Source organism: Pseudophryne corroboree, chromosome 4 (assembly GCF_028390025.1).
Source record: "Pseudophryne corroboree isolate aPseCor3 chromosome 4, aPseCor3.hap2, whole genome shotgun sequence".
Lineage (NCBI taxonomy): Eukaryota > Metazoa > Chordata > Amphibia > Anura > Myobatrachidae > Pseudophryne > Pseudophryne corroboree.
The window spans coordinates 55002770-55022008 of NC_086447.1; the positions used below are offsets into that span (position 1 = coordinate 55002770).

General features: G+C 44.5%; 1 protein-coding gene across 6 annotated transcripts in view; it reads left to right on the plus strand.

Annotated features, from left to right (window-relative positions):
* NCOA1 (nuclear receptor coactivator 1) overlaps positions 1 to 19239 on the plus strand; it is a 492550-nt gene that overhangs the window by 451278 nt on the left and 22033 nt on the right. For 4 of the 6 annotated variants that reach the window (XM_063915049.1, XM_063915047.1, XM_063915046.1 and 1 more), the window contains 3 exons: positions 1008 to 1182; positions 11836 to 12003; positions 15138 to 15258. In XM_063915049.1, the coding sequence (XP_063771119.1) occupies positions 1008 to 1182; positions 11836 to 12003; positions 15138 to 15258 (464 nt within the window). The remainder of the gene's footprint in view (positions 1 to 1007; positions 1183 to 11835; positions 12004 to 15137; positions 15259 to 19239) is intronic. The other 2 variants (XM_063915051.1, XM_063915052.1) reach the window with 1 other exon arrangement.

Sequence of the window (19239 nt, forward strand, 5' to 3'; positions counted from 1 at the left end):
GTAGTGTTCGGCATATGTGTAAGGGGCATTATAATTGTCATTATGTGTATAAATGCATTAATAATGTGTAACATATGTGTAAGGGGCACTGTGTGTGTCATTCTGTGTATAAGGGCATTAATAATGTGCAGCATATGTGCAAGGGACATTATGTGTATAAGGGCATAAATAAAGGTTGGCATAATGTGTAAGGCACATTGGGGCAGATGTATTAACCTGGAGAAGGCATAAGGAAGTGATAAACCAGTGATATGTGCAAGGTGATAAAGGCACCAGCCAATCAGCTCCATTATGTAAATTAACAGTTAGGCTCTGATTGGCTGGTGCCTTTATCACCTTGCACTAGGTGCTCTACTGTGTGGCGTAACGTATAGAGAGGGCACTACTGTGTTGTCTAATGTGAATAAAGAGCAATAAGGTGTGGTGTAATGTGAATAAGGATCAATTCAGTGTGATGTAATGTGAATAAGGGGCACTACTGTGAGGAGTAACGTTTATAAGGTATAGTGGTACTATTGTGTGGTGTAACGTGAATTAGGGCCATTATCGCATGATAAAATGTGAATAAAGTTGCACTACTGTGGCGTAATTTGAATTGTGGGTACTATTGTGTGTCCATGCCCTTTCCCAGCAAGAACACGCCCCTTTTTAGGCTGTGCACACTGTTCCTAATTAAAATATACAAGGTAGGAACACCAAAATGAGGACTGCTATGGGGAGGGGTGATGGTGCTGGGAAAGGGGCGCAGGGTCAGAGGCGGAACTAGCGGCGGTGCTAGGGGGCACCAGCCAAAATCTTGCCTGGGGCATCATATTGGTTAGGGACGGCTCTGTGTACCCAGCTTTATTTTAGGCTTAGTGACGATTTAGTGAACGTATGATTACCCTAATGGGCACTTGCTCACTGTGGACCCGATATAAAGGTGGACGCCCCGCCTGGTGGTTTAGCTAGAGCATCCTCCCACCTATTTTTTGTGATATTACAGTAAGTCTTGTCCTTTACTGCAGTTCTCGGCGGAGTTTGACCGGCTGGACCAGCTGCTGCCTACACTGGAGAAAGAGGAACGGCTGCCCGGATATGGGGCTTCTGACCGGACAGAAGCTGGGCTAGGCATGAAGCCCAAGATATTGCCGACGTCTCTGCAAACAGGCACGGTGGCCAGGACGCCCACAGGACTGAACAGTAAGTGTGCCTTATAAAGTACCATTTATAGTTATTTGGTCAGAAATAAACGTTGCCTATCTTCGAACTCTGTCAGTCAGCAAGAAAAAGACCATGCCTACTTATAGTATGGTACCAATGCCCCATGATGTTATACAGTGTTTCACTGTAGGCGAAATGCGTTCAGATAAGAGGTGGAAGGTGACACATAACACGCATGATGGCTGGTTACATGTACTGATTACAGATCTGTGCAAGTTTCACATATATCATGTATTAATTATCTTTGGACATGTTGAGGTTCCTATGTGTGAGTTTTATAGCATTGGCAAGAGATCAGTAAGCACGGGTCCATGCATTGGAAGCCAATGATCAACTAACGTTTGAATATTAAAATTAAGTTGGGGCTGCCCTAGGCACAGTCAGTAATTACACTAGGGATGGCAATCGGAGGGTTATCCATCGATGGTACCATTGATGGATAACCTTGATTATGGGAAACCATCTGTAAGGGAACCATCAATGGTTTTGCCCATACTTTAATATTGAGTGAGTCGCGGGCCAATCAAAGCCTGGAGGCATGGCTTTGTGGGTGTCAGGGGCGGAGCTATGCTCCGTGTCTCTGACACCCTGGAGAAAGAAAAGAATATTTGGTAGCTATTTATCATCAATGGCGGGAAATAATCTGGTTCTCCCCCATCGATGGTAAAAGCAGTTACCATCGGTCATAGCCCATCAATTATTTTGAATCATCGATGGTCGATGGCCATCCCTAAATTACACCTCATTTAGGTGGTCATTCCGACCTGATCGCACGGTAGTTTTTTCCACTGCGGTGCGATCAGGTCAAAACTGTGCATGCGTATGCACCGCAATGCGCAGGCGCATCCTACGGGTACAAAGCGGATCGTTGCTGAGCGATGGATTTAACAAAGAGTCCATTCGCACAGCCGGTCGCAAGGAGATTGAGAGGAAGAGGGCGTTTGTGGGTGTCAACTGACCGTTTTCTGGGAGTGGTTGGAAAAACGCAGGCGTGTCCAAGCGTTTGCAGGGCGGGTGTCTGACGTCAAATCCGGACACGCACAGGCTGAAGTGATCGCAGCGGCTGAGTAAGTTCTGGGCAACTCAGAAACTGCACAAAACTTTTTTGTACCGCTCGGCTGCACAAGTGTTCGCACACTTGCAAGCGAAAATACACTCCCTTATGGGCGGCGACTATCTGATCGCAGCGCTGCAAAAAATAACTAGCGAGCGATCAACTCGGAATGAGCCCCTTAGATGCTAATTGTGCACACACACATTAATGCAGTCCCCTCCAACACCCGTTACTGGGGAAATATGTGTTCTTACCTGTCTTACTGGGGAAATATGTGTTCTTACCTGTCTTACTGGGGAAATATGTGTTCTTACCTGTCTTACTGGGGAAATATGTGTTCTTACCTGTCTTACTGGGGAAATGTGTGTTCTTACCTGTCTTACTGGGGAAATGTGTGTTCTTACCTGTCTTACTGGGGAAATGTGTGTTCTTACCTGTCTTACTGGGGAAATATGTGTTCTTACCTGTCTTACTGGGGAAATATGTGTTCTTACCTGTCTTACTGGGGAAATATGTGTTCTTACCTGTCTTACTGGGGAAATATGTGTTCTTACCTGTCTTACTGGGGAAATATGTGTTCTTACCTGTCTTACTGGGGAAATGTGTGTTCTTACCTGTCTTACTGGGGAAATGTGTGTTCTTACCTGTCTTACTGGGGAAATGTGTGTTCTTACCTGTCTTACTGGGGAAATGTGTGTTCTTACCTGTCTTACTGGGGAAATATGTGTTCTTACCTGTCTTACTGGGGAAATATGTGTTCTTACCTGTCTTACTGGGGAAATATGTGTTCTTACCTGTCTTACTGGGGAAATGTGTGTTCTTACCTGTCTTACTGGGGAAATATGTGTTCTTACCTGTCTTACTGGGGAAATATGTGTTCTTACCTGTCTTACTGGGGAAATGTGTGTTCTTACCTGTCTTACTGGGGAAATGTGTGTTCTTACCTGTCTTACTGGGGAAATATGTGTTCTTACCTGTCTTACTGGGGAAATATGTGTTCTTACCTGTCTTACTGGGAAAATATGTGTTCTTACCTGTCTTACTGGGGAAATATGTGTTCTTACCTGTCTTACTGGGGAAATATGTGTTCTTACCTGTCTTACTGGGGAAATATGTGTTCTTACCTGTCTTACTGGGGAAATATGTGTTCTTACCTGTCTTACTGGGAAAATACATTATCAAGTAGCAAATTAATCAAAATGTGGGAATAACAATTGATAAGCTGAAGACTGCCCTTGAGGAGCGGTGCCTCAGGCTTGTGCCTACATTGCCTGCGTTGTGAATAAAATCACAGGAAAGTCAGGATTTAGGGCCTTAGTCAGCTTCAGTTGCATTTGTGCAAAATCCCAAATTATCGTACGACTGCGCAGGCGCTGTGAAGGCATTGCACGTGCTCGACCTATGATTTACGATTCTTCTGCGATCGCAGGTTGATTGACAGGCGGCGGGCGCTCGTAGGCGTGCACATGGCATTTGCGGCGAGTGGTTGAGAGATCACCCGTTTTCGGGGCGTGCATCTGACCTCGGCTCCGATTTAAAACATGGTGCCCGCCGTGCCTGCATTCTCATTACTCTGAGTAGCCCTGGGTCATCCGCAACTGTCGATGGTGCTTGATTTTTGCGAACGCATCGGTAGGCAGCTTGTTGTGTGCCGCGGCGGCCTTTTGGACACGCTGGGCGGCTCTTGCTGTGCGATTCTATGGAGTGGCAGTTGGGCTTCAATCGCAGAACTGCAACTGAAGCTGAATGTGGTCCTTAATCTGTGATCTCACTACTCCTGTGCACTGCTACTAGCAATACTACTTATACCACTACCCTGAGCACTACTGCTCCTGTGCAATTGGGCGGTCATGGCAGCGGGTGTCGCAGAGTCTTCTCAGGGTCCCTGTTTCTTATCCCTAGTGTCTCCCCTCTATAGAGAGCTGTGTAAAGCTATAACACAGAGCCGATGACATGTCAGCCTGGAAAGGAGAGCAATGGCTCTCCCAGCCTTGTCTGGTCTGGGGAGGTGTATTTACCATTGGCTTTGTGAGTGATGATGCTGTAAATCGTATCCCTCTCTGTAATGCAGGGGCTGCAGGGTATGCTTTATCTCACACAGTGACTGCTATGAGTGACCCGCGAAGAGGAATGAGCATTAATACTGCTTTTGGCCGACTTTGGAGGACATGCTGATGAATGGCTGAGCAGGGAGGGAGACAGGAGTGATATATTATATTGACGGAGCTGAAGGCTGAGCCCTTCTTTCACCCTTCCTGTCTCCTGCTCTGTCCCCCCCAAAGGGTCATAATTTAGCAGCAAGACTGGCAGCTCTGCTGTGTATGCTCTGCAGGGTCCTTGTGCTGTTATTACAGAACCTGAGGCGATGCTCTGCAGCTCCGGCCTACATCTGGTACATGTAACACCCACCTTTCCTGTGCTCAGTACCACGCCTCACTTGGATGGGTCTGTGTAACCAGTCACACACACTGTATATTATCATTTGTTTTCCCAGACCCAGTGCCATCATATACTGATTTATTCTACCTTCAGAGTAACACGCATGGTGGATCACAGAGGCGGCAGTGTGAGGGTGACAGTCTAAAAAGCACTGCAGTTCTTACGCAGAGCTAGGAGCAAACACTGTAGTAACTTGCTGCCGGAAAACAAGGCATGCGGCACTGCAAAGGCTGATCCTGCAGTCAGCACAAACACTGGGAGCTTTGTGGGGGTCAGTCAGGTGCAGGCACATTGTATGTACTGTACGAGTAATACTGTATGCATTATATATGTACACACTGTGTGTGTACTGTATGTGTAATACTGTATGCACTGTGTATTGTATGTACTGTACAAGTAATACTGTATGCATTGTATATGTACACACTGTGTGTGTACTGTATGTGTATGTATGCACTGTTTATTGTATGTACTGTACGAGTTATACTGCATGCATTGTATATGTACACACTGTGTGTGTGTGTGTACTGTATGTGTAATACTGTATGCACTGTGTATTGTATGTACTGTATGAGTAATACTGCATGCATTGTATATGTACACACTGTGTGTGTACTGTGTAATACTGTATGCACTGTGTATTGTATGTACTGTACGAGTTATACTGCATGCATTGTATATGTACACACTGTGTGTGTACTGTATGTGTAATACTGTATGTACTGTGTATTGTATGTACTGTACAAGTAATACTGTATGCATTGTATATGTGCACACTGCGTGTGTACTGTATGTGTAATACTGTATGCACTGTGTATTGTATGTACTGTATGAGTAATACTGCATGCATTGCATATGTACACACTGTGTGTGTGTACTGTATGTGTAATACTGTATGCACTGTGTATTGTATGTACTGTATGAGTAATACTGCATGCATTGTATATGTACACACTGTGTGTGTACTGTGTAATACTGTATGCACTGTGTATTGTATGTACTGTACGAGTAATACTGTATGCATTGTATATGTACACACTGTATGTGAACTGAATGTGTAATACTGTATGCACTGTGTATTGTATGTACTGTACGAGTTATACTGCATGCATTGTATATGTACACACTGTATGTGTACTGTATGTGTAATACTGTATGCACTGTGTATTGTATGTACTGTATGAGTAATACTGCATGCATTGTATATGTACACACTGTGTGCACTGTACGTGTAATACTGTATGCACTGTTTATTGTATGTACTGTACAAGTAATACTGTATGCATTGTATATGTACACACTGTGTGTACTGTATGTGTAACACTGTATGCACTGTGTATTTATTGTATGTACTGTACGAGTAATACTGTATGCATTGTATATGCACACACTGTGTGTGCACTGTACGTGTAATACTGGATGTACTGTGTATTGTATGTACTATACGAGTAATACTGTATGCATTGTATATGTACACACTGTACAATATACGTAATACTGTATGCACTGTGTATTGTATGTACTGTACGAGTAACACTGTATGCATTGTATATGTACACACTGTGTACTGTACGAGTAATACTGTATGCATTGTATATGTACACACTGTACTATATGTGTAATACTGTATGCACTGTGTATTGTATGTACTGTACGAGTAATACTGTATGCAATGTATATGTACACACTGTGTGCACTGTACGTGTAATACTGTATGCACTGTGTATTGTATGTACTGTACGAGTAATACTGTATGCATTGTATATGTACACACTGTACTATATGCATAATACTGTATGCACTGTGTATTGTATGTACTATACGAGTAACACTGTATGCAATGTATATATACACACTGTGTGTACTGTACGAGTAATACTGTATGCATTGTATATGTACACACTGTGTGCACTGTACAAGTAATACTGTATGCATTGTATATGTACACACTGTACTATATGTGTAATACTGTATGCACTGTGTATTGTATGTACTGTACGAGTAATACTGTATGCATTGTATATGTACACACTGTACTATATGCGTAATACTGTATGCACTGTGTATTGTATGTACTGTATGAGTAACACTGTATGCATTGTATATGTACACACTGTGTACTGTACGAGTAATGTATGCATTGTATATGTACACACTGTACTATATGTGTAATACTGTATGCACTGTGTATTGTATGTACTGTACGAGTAATACTGTATGCATTGTATATGTACACACTGTACTATATGTGTAATACTGTATGCACGGTGTATTGTATGTACTGTACGAGTAATACTGTATGCAATGTATATGTACACACTGTGTGTGCACTGTACGTGTAATACTGTATGCACTGTGTATTGTATGTACTGTACGATTAATACCGTATGCATTGTATATGTACACAGTGTACTATATGTGTAATACTGTATGCACTGTGTATTGTATGTACTGTACGAGTAATACTGTATGCATTGTATATGTACACACTGTGTACTGTACAAGTAATACTGTATGCATTGTATATGTACACACTGTGTGTGCACTGTACGTGTAATACTGTATGCATTGTGTGATGTATGTACTGTACGAGTAATACTGTATGCATTGTATATGTACACACTGTACTATATGTGTAATGCTGTATGCACTGTGTATTGTATGTACTGTACGAGTAATACTGTATGTATTGTATATGTACACACTACTGTACAAGTAATACTGTATGCATTGTATATGTACACACTGTACTATATGTGTAATACTGTATGCACTGTGTATTGTATGTACTGTACGAGTAATACTATATGCATTGTATATGTACATACTGTGTGTACTGTACAAGTAATACTGTATGCATTGTATATGTACACACTGTACTATGTGTAATACGGTATGCACTGTGTATTGTATGTACTGTACAAGTAATACTGTATGCATTGTATATGTACACACTGCTTTTACTGTACGAGTAATACTGTATGCATTGTATATGTACACACTGTACTATATGTGTAATACTGTATGCACTGTGTATTGTATGTACTGTACGAGTAACACTGTATGCATTGTATATGTACACACTGTGTGTACTGTACGAGTAATACTGTATGCATTGTATATGTACACACTGTGTGTGCACTGTACGTGTAATACTGTATGCATTGTATATGTACACAATGTACTATATGCGCAATACTGTGTGCACTGTGTATTGTATGTACTGTACGAGTAATACTGTATGCATTATATATGTACACACTGCGTGTACTGTACGAGTAATACTGTATGCATTGTATATGTACACACTGTACTATATGTGTAATACTGTGTGCACTGTGTATTGTATGTACTGTACGAGTAATACTGTATGCAATGTATATGTACACACTGTGCGAGCACTGTACGTGTAATACTGTATGCACTGTGTATTGTATGTACTGTACGAGCAATACTGTATGCATTGTATATGTACACACTGTGTGTACTGTACGAGTAATACTGTATGCATTGTATATGTACACACTGTGTGTGCACTGTACGTGTCATACTGTATGCATTGTGTATTGTATGTACTGTACGAGTAATACTGTATGCATTGTATATGTACACACTACTATATGCGTAATACTGTATGCACTGTGTATTGTGTGCACTGTACGAGTAATACTGCATGCATTATATATGTACACACTGCGTGTACTGTACGAGTAATACTGTATGCATTGTATATGTACACACTGTACTATATGTGTAATACTGTATGCACTGTGTATTGTGTACTGTACAAGTAATACTGTATGCATTGTATATGTACACACTGTGAGTGTACTGTACGAGTAATACTGTATGCATTGTATATGTACACACTGTACTATATGTGTAATACTGTATGCACTGTGTATTGTATGTACTGTACGAGTAATACTGTATGCATTGTATATGTACACACGGTGTGTGTACTGTACGTGTAACACTGTATGCACTGTGTATTGTATGTACTGTACGAGTAATACTGTATGCATTGTATATGTACACACTGTACTATATGCGTAATACTGTATGCACTGTGTATTGTATGTACTGTACGAGTAACACTGCATGCATTATATATGCACACAGTGTGTACTGTACGTGTAATACTGTATGCATTTTATATGTATACATTGTGTGTGCACTGTACGTGTAATACTGTATGCATTGTATATATACACACTGTACTATATGCGTAATACTGTATGCACTGTGTGTTGTATGTACTGTACGAGTAATACTGTATGCATTGTATATGTACACACTTTGTGTACTGTACGAGTAATTCTGTATGCATTGTATATGTACACACTGTGTGTACTGTACAAGTAATACTGTATGCATTGTATATGTACACACTGTACTATATGTGTAATAGTGTATGCACTGTGTATTCTATGTACTGTACGAGTAATACTGTATGCAATCTATATGTACACACTGTGTGTGCATTGTACGTGTAATACTGTATGTACTGTACGAGTAATACTGTATGCATTGTATATGTACACACTGTACTATATGCGTAATACTGTATGCACTGTGTATTGTATGTACTGTACGAATAACACTGTATGTATTGTATATGTACACACTGTGTGTACTGTACGAGTAATACTCTATGCATTGTATATGTACACACTGTACTATATGTGTAATACTGTATGCACTGTGTATTGTATGTACTGTACGAGTAATACTGTATGCATTGTATATGTACACACTGTACTATATGTGTAATACTGTATGCACTGTGTATTGTATGTACTAAACGAGTAATACTGTATGCATTGTATATGGACACACTGTGTGTACTGTACGAGTAATACTGTATGGATTGTATATGTACACACTGTACTATATGTGTAATACTGTATGCACTGTGTATTGTATGTACTGTACGAGTAACACTGTATGCAATGTATATATACACACTGTGTGTACTGTACGAGTAATACTGTATGGATTGTATATGTACACACTGTACTATATGTGTAATACTGTATGCACTGTGTATTGTATGTACTGTACGAGTAATACTGCATGCATTGTATATGTACACACTGTGTGTGTACTGTACGTGTAACACTGTATGCACTGTGTATTGTATGTACTGTACGAGTAATACTGTGTGCATTGTATATGTACACACTGTACTATATGTGTAACACTGTATGCACTGTGTATTGTATGTACTGTACGAGTAATACTGTGTGCATTGTATATGTACACACTGTGTGTACTGTACGGGTAATACTGTATGCATTGCATTGTATATGTACACACGGTGTGTACTGTACGAGTAATACTGTGTGCATTGTATATGTGGTGTATGTATAAATAGATTGCAAGCTCTCTCACGAGCATCTCCCTTCTACCCTTTATTGTCATGTCCACATTTAATATATGTCCACACTGCATCTGTGGCTTCCGCCCGCCGCTGCGGAGCGCTCTGGCTCCTTTCTGTAGGACGCGTTCCCATGACATTGGGTTTGCACCGTCAGTTCTCCTTTCTGGTCGAGGTGACTGTCCACATTTCCCTGCCTCAGACTGCGTGCTGGCCACCAATGAGTTAATAAAGCTGATATAAAATCTCAATGGGTGAGAATAAACAGGGAGGAATGCTGAAAGAATCTTAGGCAAGTTTTTTCCTGTTCAGGGGGGGGGGGGGATATGAAATGTTGGGTCACTTCCAAATGCAGCGTAACCTGCAGAGACTCTGAGCCGTGTCCTGCCTGTTAGTGGGCTCTGCGGAAGCGCAGGTGTTGGCAGCAGAAAGTCCGGATTCTGTGCCAGCCTTCCGGGTTACCAGGACCTCTGAGAGATTCTGGTGGGGTCCTGTCACTCGGCCCCTTTTCTGTGAGACTGCCAAAGGAAGCAGTGAGAGGGGTGACTGTAGTGGAGTGACACTTCCTGTGTAGTGAGTGAGCTGTGACAGCCATGTTTATGCATGGATGGGACGTCTGTCAGCCACAGGAGCTGAGGGCAACTCTTACAAGTAGTACATCGAGCAGAGGTGGCCGGGCAGCCCGTCCACTTCATACAGATGGTACATGTGTGTACTGACAGACGGCGGGTGACGGCTAATGGGGCTGCCAGCTTGTGCGGCCTCCTCCACATGTAAAGGCCATTTATGAAAGGGCAGAGCCTTCACATTTGGCTGCTCATGCATACATGTGACTATGGAAGCTGTCCCAGAAAATCAGTCATTGCTGGCTTGCAGGATTGGTGAGAAGAATGCGAGTGACAGACACGCGGCTGACTGTATTGCCTGTGTCACAGTTGTGGGCCCATTACATTGGATGACACGCACCTGGAGACGCGCTGCTCCGTGTAATGCGCACCAGGACTCCGCACACCACTAACAAACGGGTCAAACTCCAGGCCCTTTGCTGAGAATCCCGGTTCAGCTCACTAGGGAGGACTAGCTCCCTGATTGGGGGTTCTACATCTACTGATAAGGATTAAATAATACGGCTTAGCTAAGTTAAATATATAAAATAAGTGGGATTGCATAAACTGGGCGCGATCGCATATTGGGAACGTCCAAATTTATCCAGCACCTTCATTGACGCGTTTCACCCCAAGTTTCATGTGCAAAATCTAGGCATGTGGCCTAAAATCTGACACATCTGCGCTAAAACAGTCGCAATATGGCAGATGCACCGCGGGAAGCGCATGTTCTGCTCCTTCATCAATGACCTTTCGTTTATCTGATCCACATTACTACAGTAGGAAACGTTTACTGGCCCAACGCAGCTTCAGAAGTCTCTCATCTATCCCAACCCAGGACTTGTACATACAGACAGTCTTTGGTCTAGAACGGTGTCTCGTTAATTTAGTAGAAAATACAAATAAAACGCTGATCGGAGTATCCTGTATGACGCCGGGGTGCTGCGGACTCAACACTAGGCATGGCAGATCTGTAGAAACTATTCATTACGTCACGGAATAAAATATGTTTATGAGCTTGCGGAGATTTAGTCGATGACATGTATTTGTGCAATCCACAGGGTCCTGGTGGGTTAATGATATAGATGATGGAACAGGTGTCTACAAGACATGACTAAGAAAGATTCTGTATGTTTTTTTTGTTTCCCTCTCAGATTTTAACGGCATCAACCCGAGTCAGTCCCCATTTGTATTCTGTGACTCACTAGATCCAGACCTGAACCCCTTCCCTGCACCAACTGACACCAGCCCTCGATCAGGGCTGACGCCGGAGCATGGCCGTGGAGCGATGACAGGGGCTTCGCCCTTTCAGACAGATCCTGGTAGGTAGCACCATCTGCTATAGTAACACAATATGTCACAGATGGAGAACCAAGTTTTATATCCCAAGAGGTCACTTCTGCACATGGGAAAATATCTGGTACAGTCTGAAGCTCCTCCCACATCTGTAGGCCAGGGCTGAAATGAGGCAAAAAGCTGAAATTTCAGTCAGTTAAACCGCTCCAATCATTTGCAAAAAAAACCCTACGGAACCCGGGTGAGACAGTGTTGGCTCCTCATACATACACAGGTGTTCCTGATTTTGGAAACTGTCCCAGAAAATCAGTCACTGCCGGTTTGTGGGAAAATGATGGGCGTTCCTGGGCACCATAGGAGGTGAAACTGCACCTGCGATAGATCTAATGCAAACAATGGTGCACCCGTGGTGGTGTCTAGAGAACCACCGGCGGTAATACAGTGTGCAGAGATGCAGTAAGTGGGCGTCTCAGTCTTAGTACATCCAGACCCAGGCTACTGCAGGCGTCAGGCGAGTGACAGTCAGCAGCCGTACGGGGTGGCGACGGGGAGCGTTCCCCGTTTAGTAGGCATGCAGAGGCCAGGGGCTGCATGTTCCGACACAGCTTCACTGACCCGGCAGCGCAAAGACAACACCGGCCATTACTGCGTAACCTGAGGGTTGCTCAGATGACCAATGGCCATGCAGACTGATCCGGTGCCGCAGTAGCGGATCACAGAAGCCGGCGGGAGGCATCTGTTGACACAAGACCCCTCATGCGGCGTTAGAATGTTTTCTCACCGTGATAGCGTTGGCCTTGACTGACTTAATGCCTGTGAATATTAGAGTGACAGATGTGACAGTGTTCTGTGGCCCAGGTACATCGCTTCATAGGAATGTGGTTGTATTTGGTTCGTTTAAAGCAGGGATGGGGAGCCCTTGGCCCTCCAGCTGTTGGTGAACTACACATACCAGCATGCCTTGCTACAGTTTTGCTATTTGGCCATGCTAAAACTGTTGCAGTGCATCCCTGGTTTAAAGGGTGAGAAGTCAACCCTTCCAGTTGCCACCTCAGGTGATTGGGTGGCTAGCGGTGTAAGGGGGCCATTTGCTAAGCAGTGATAAGAGCGGAGAAAGTGAGCAAGTGGAGAAGTTGCCCCATCAACCAATCAGCAGCTCTGTATAATTTTATAGTATGCAAATTATAGATGTTACTTCAGTACTGATTGGTTGCCATGGGCAACTTCTCCACTGGCTCACTTCTCCGCTGTTATCACTGTTTTGTAAATGTGCCCCTAAATGTCTGTAGTATAGAAGCTGGGAGTGCCAGCGTGCATGCCTTGTGCCTGTCCTTATTCCCCTCCCCAACATTGGCATCTGCTCATTTTATTTGGCTGTAGTATAGGGAATCCACCGGGGGGAAGCTGTGGCTCAGCCTGATCCCTCTTAGTATGTGCGGCGCAGGCCTCATCCCCTATCACATCCCTGTCACTCCGCAATTGGCGCCTGCAGCTAATGGTGCCAGTCAGATGTGTGTAACAACAGCCCTGGCTCATTATGACATTTATTTGTAATATGCATGTTGCATGCGTGATCACAGAGCAGCCACAGGGGGCCGCAGCCTGCCCCATCCCAGCTGTATTTGTTATCCATTGCAAGGGCCGGATGGAAATGTGCTATGTGACTGAGGTACATATGTGTGTGTTAGCGTGAGAGCTGGCAGTACGGGGGGGAGGGGGGGCTATGCCTGTACGCTGCAGAGATTTACTTGTCGGCTCGTACGGTCATCTCGGCTATGGCATTAACAGCTGTTGCTAAAGGAGAGATTTCTGGCGAAAACAGTGTTTTCTCTTAAAAACCACGGGCGGAATTCAGGCTTACCTCATCCCTGCGTTCCCTCATTCTCTCGTCCACACCTCGATGCTGGGCCCTTGGTTACGTGTTCTGTAGTAAAGTCTTTGTTTGCCCCATTTCCCCTCTGTGTGTGGTAAAGAGTGGGTAGGAGACAGCTCAGTGGGTAAGAGCACAGACTGTAATACAAGGAACACTTTGGAGCTGATGCAATGCTGGATATGCACCGGTTTGCAAGTACGGCTCCGCGTTTTGGCGAATATGCGTTCTTTAGATCAATGTACGCCCAATTTGCTGCCAACTCTCCCCGTCAGCCCCGGGCCGACTTGCCGGGTCCACTGGTTTAGCTCTGCTCAATTTCGTCACTTGTCTGACAGACATTGAAATAAAAATCCATTAATGTATGATAATGGTTTATCCAGTGTTTAAGTGCAAAATATCAGTTTCCTAACGAAGCAGAAGTTTATTACACTACATACCATCGACGGGACAAAACGATATAACAATGCCTGGGTATTGCTCATGGTAAGTTCTCCTACATCACTAATCTGCCTAACCTGTGACATGCCCCTTACCTTGCTGATCTCTGCCCGCTTCCACACTAGTGCTACAGCGAAGAGCAGAGGTCGCTGGCTTGCAGTCTCCTTGTTAACAAAAAATGTCTGCGCAGATAACCTTTCACCCTTTGTTACGTATGCTGCATTATGCCAATGTATCAATGTAAATTGTTGAACTTACTGGCTTTTCGGTATACAGCGATTTAGTTATTTAGGCCAGAGAAAGCGATACCACTGAGCGGTCGTGTTCACTGCGCTCTCTGAGTCCGGCCACAAGCGCAGCCTATAAATTCTCGGTGGCAGAGCGGGTGTAAGAGAGACACTGGCTGAACCGTGGTGATGGCCTTTGATCAATTCAACGGATTGGGGATAACAAATAAAGGGTACGAATGGGATACTCGTCGGAGATTTTTTTTATTGACCTCCTATTTTTCACATTGGACCCTGGAAACTGCTAGCCGTAGCTACATACGGCAGCAGCGGCTCCTAGCGCCACCTGCAGGCTGTCACTGCGTACTGAAGAGGCGTAGACGGTATTTAATCTGTAGTTAAAGAACCTGTAACGCTGCCAGTATTCCGGAATCAGAGACAACCAGACTAATACAGACGACCTACGTGCCGGAATCTGTTTAGTGTCACTGTACACTTTATGTATGCTTTCTGCTTTTGCTGTATTTTATGGCACGTCACTCCTCCATCAACACAAGCTATGAACCTGCTGAGTTACTGTCTGACAAGCCTAACCCTTACCACTCTCCCCTGTGTCTCCTAGGCCTGCCGGACTCCGACCTGGGAATCGCAGACCAGTTTGGACAGTCGGAAATTGGTGACCAGATGCCCTGGTCGGATAGCTTAACGTTACTGAACCGCGTGGCCCCAAGTGCCCGAGACGAGTGAGTACCCTCCATACGTCAGTCACATGCTGTGGACTGTGTGCAATCACAAATATAAGGGAAGGGAGGGAGGGGGGGATCGGGCTCGCTCCCAACCTTGGAGAGACCTAGTGATCCAGCGGCAAGTGGAAATGGCTCTTTTTAAACTACTAGATTGCCTGATGGCTCTGTCTCCTCCCTATCACTGGCCTACAATATCTCTGGTACCAGCCGGTTGCTGCCTGTGCATCGTGATGGTCTTATAACCAAGCAGGGCCCACCGCCTTCGTGGTAACTGGAGCGTAGGGCCAGGGGCGTACTCCAAAAAGCAAAAGGGCAGGTGGCTTAGCTAGGATAATCCCTCTGATCAGATTCCGGGTACCCGGGCCCGGCCGCACTTTGCAACCACACAAGTGGAACTGTACAGCTCCGACTCCCGCCTGCCCTGTGTGCAGCCGTGGAGATTTAGGAGACCTGGGTTTTTTTTTGTTTTTTTTAATGGATCTTAAAATACAAATGTTATCCCAGTACAAAGCACCAGGATTGCAGGAAATCTCTCTGCAAAGTGTTTTCAGCTGTCAGAGCGCATTGAAATAACCTGTGTGCGCTGTATATCTGTGAATATTCATGAAGCTGTATTATGGCCTGCGCTCGGCTGAAAATGTTTCCTTACACACAGTCCATAGTATATTCTAGGTCTGTCCCTACCCTACGCTGGGCCTCCACCATATGTCGTCCTTTACACTCTGTAACTGCTAGAGGGAATGCAAAGCAAAACTTATACAGTAGGGATCTGCAAACTGCACAGAGCAGGGTCTCCGTAGCTTTCGTGCCCGCCACTCTGAGACAGCCTTGCAACAAGCGTCCAGGCAGTGTGGGGGTATATATATATATATATATATATATATATATATATACATGTGGGCGTTGCTCCATCCACCTCATCACCGGGGTCTTTTGAGGACACGGAACATAAAGCATCGCCTGGCTGCGCAGCTATTTTTAGCAAGCTTACGGCTGCCTGTTATTCTTTGGTGTTTTGCTCCTTAAAAAGCTCTGAGAAGTTTCTGGGGGTTTAGTACAGACCAGTGGGATCACGTGCTGTCCAGGGGAGTACAAAGCACTAATCCCTTTCGGGCGGACTCTGCTCCCCTCCGGTGCTTTTAGGGGAAATCAAAGGCACCTGAATTCCCAGGCATAATAGGATCGGTGCAGGGATTGGAATGCTTTTTTTCTTTTTCTTTTTTTTGGTTTCCATCATTTACAGTAAATGGCTTCTTGGGCTGCTCCGTACAAGAGCTGACACCCAGTGGCCATTCCTAGGCTGGCTAGCATGTGAGGATGAAGATATTCCAGGCCTTCCCATTAGCTGACTTATGAATCGTCTCGCAGTCGGTATCCGGAGTCAACACCCATTAGGTCGACAGTAAATAGGTTGACACTAGAAATTGATCGACGCGACCATTAGGTCGACATGCAAAAAGGTCAACATGAGTTTTTCACTTTTTTTTTAAACTTTTTCATACTTTACGATCCACGTGGAGTACGATTGGGAACGGTAACCTGTGCTGAGCGCAGCGAGCGAGTCACCTTGCCCGAAGCGCGAGCCATGCAAGGGGACGCGGTGCACTAATTGGGATTCACGGTCACTTTACGAAGAAAACAACACCAAAAAAAACATGAAAAACTCAGGTCGACCTAATGGCCATGTCGACCTATTTCTAGTGTCGCCCTAGCCACTGTCGACCAATAGGTGTCGACCTAATGGGTGCCGACCTAGACACTGTCAACCCTGAGTCCCATACCCTTGCAGTCCCCCCCTATAAAGTCAACAGATCTGTCTGTATTACAGATGGCACGGATACAAATTGTACTGGATGGTATTTTTAGTGCGACACTGGAAGGCCTTAAGGCACATTTGCAAACTCCTAATTCATGATTTGTATGCAGATATTTTTGTTTTTATTTCACGAAAATAAAAATGGAAAACATTAGCATTAAAAAAAAATGTGCTGTGGAAGCTCCAAGTTTACATAGTTCAAAGATATTACTGTAACAATTGGCTTTCAGTTACCTGTGAATCACTAAAAAGATAAGCTCTAATGGATAAAAGACCCCCTATTATTAATATCATAGGATCATTGAGTCAAGCAATTGGGATCAATGGTGAGAAAAATGCTGCTGCGCTACCCCCCCCCCCCCCCCCCCCCCAACCCATCCCTTCCCCCTCAGACACTGCCTAGGCAAGGAGATTTGTGTCTCTTGACTTTTTAGGGGGTTGAATACGATTGCAACATACAAGCCACTGTATATAGGGGGTCATTCCGAGTTGATCGCTCGCTAGTAGTTTTTAGCAGCTGTGCAAACGCTATGCCGCCGCCCACTGCGGACTGTATTTTAGCTTAGCAGAAGTGTGAACGCTTGTGCAGCCGAGCTCTGCAAAAACAGTTTGTGCAGTTTCAGAGTAGCTCTGAACCTACTCAGCACTTGCAATCACTTCAGCCTATTCCTTTCCGGATTTGACGTCATACACCCGCCCAGCGAACGCCCAGCCACGCCTGCGTTTTCTCAGACACGCCTGCGTTTTTACAAACACTCTCTGAAAACGGTCAGTTGACACCCAGAAACGCCCCCTTCCTGTCAATCTTCTTACGGCCGCCAGTGCGAAGGAAAACTTCGCTAGAACCTAAGCACAACCACAACGGGCTTTGTACCTGTACGTCGCACGTGCGCATTGCGGGGCATACGCATGCGCAGAAATGCCGTTTTTTTCACCTGATCGCTGCGCCGCCAAAATCGGCAGAGAGCGATCAACTCGGAATGACCCCCATAGTTGCTACGTGTTCCAAGCTCGACTTAAGGGTAACATACAAGTGTTTTTGTTTTCTCTAAATCTTCTGAGAAGTGCTTGGGCCTGAGTCAGTCTGCATTTTGCCGATTGCTGCTATAGAAAGGCACCAATTTCAGTCATGTATCAATGAAATATGGCCAGACAGCAGAATGACCATCAGCTGCCTCTGCCATAATGTCCAAGGGGTCTATTCATGAAGCAGTGAAAAGAGTGGAGAAGTGAAGCTGTGGAGAAGTTGCCCATGGCAACCAATCAGCTGCTGCGTACAGTTATATAGTATGCAAATGATAAATGTTACTTCAATGCTGATTGGTTGCCATGGACAACTTCTCCACTGGCTCACTTCTCCACCGTTTTCACTGCTTCTTTAATAGACCCCCAAGTGTTCCCTAACTTCTACACCAGGCCGATCCCCGGTGTAATGAGAATACGTCCCCTGCCGTGACCTGTTTTCTCTGGAGATGGGGATTTTCTACATAAATAGGCCCGCAATTGTTGTATCATTTCACTAGGATCGTGTGGAATATGGGGGTAATATTTGAGGCACGAGTTTCTATTGAATTGCTAATATATACAGTATATATACACATTATGATTTACACTGCTCCTGTTGGGCACCAGGCACAGGCAGAACAGGGCAGTGAATGGCTCGCTTTAGAGGGGGTACTATGTCCTATGGAATAACGCTCCTCCAGTTTTAATGAGAATAGCCAACCGGTCTATAGACTGACCTCTTGGAAGAGTTGGTAATATCCAGAATAAATAGCTGCCTGTGATATAGATTTATATATTTTCTAAATTTCTACAGTATTTCTTACAGAGGAAGAATTCCAAACCAAATTCTAAACGTTTAGGTTTACCCTGGGCAGTGATCTGCAGCAGTTGCCATGGTTACTGGAGTCATGTCGCACCCAGAGGACAGGTGTGAGAAAGTGGCGCAGTCAGTTATTGCACAGGTGAAACGGATCCGCATTCTCTCCGTACGGTATATTGCTGCTTTGGGTTTGCATCGCGAGTTATCGCCAACCCCTGCGCAGTTCCTAGGAATCGTTAAGTAAGAAGCCAACTAAAAATATATAATAGAGAAATAACATATATACAGTGTCGGACTGGGGCATGTAGGGCCCACCGGGGAAATGCAGTGGTAGGGG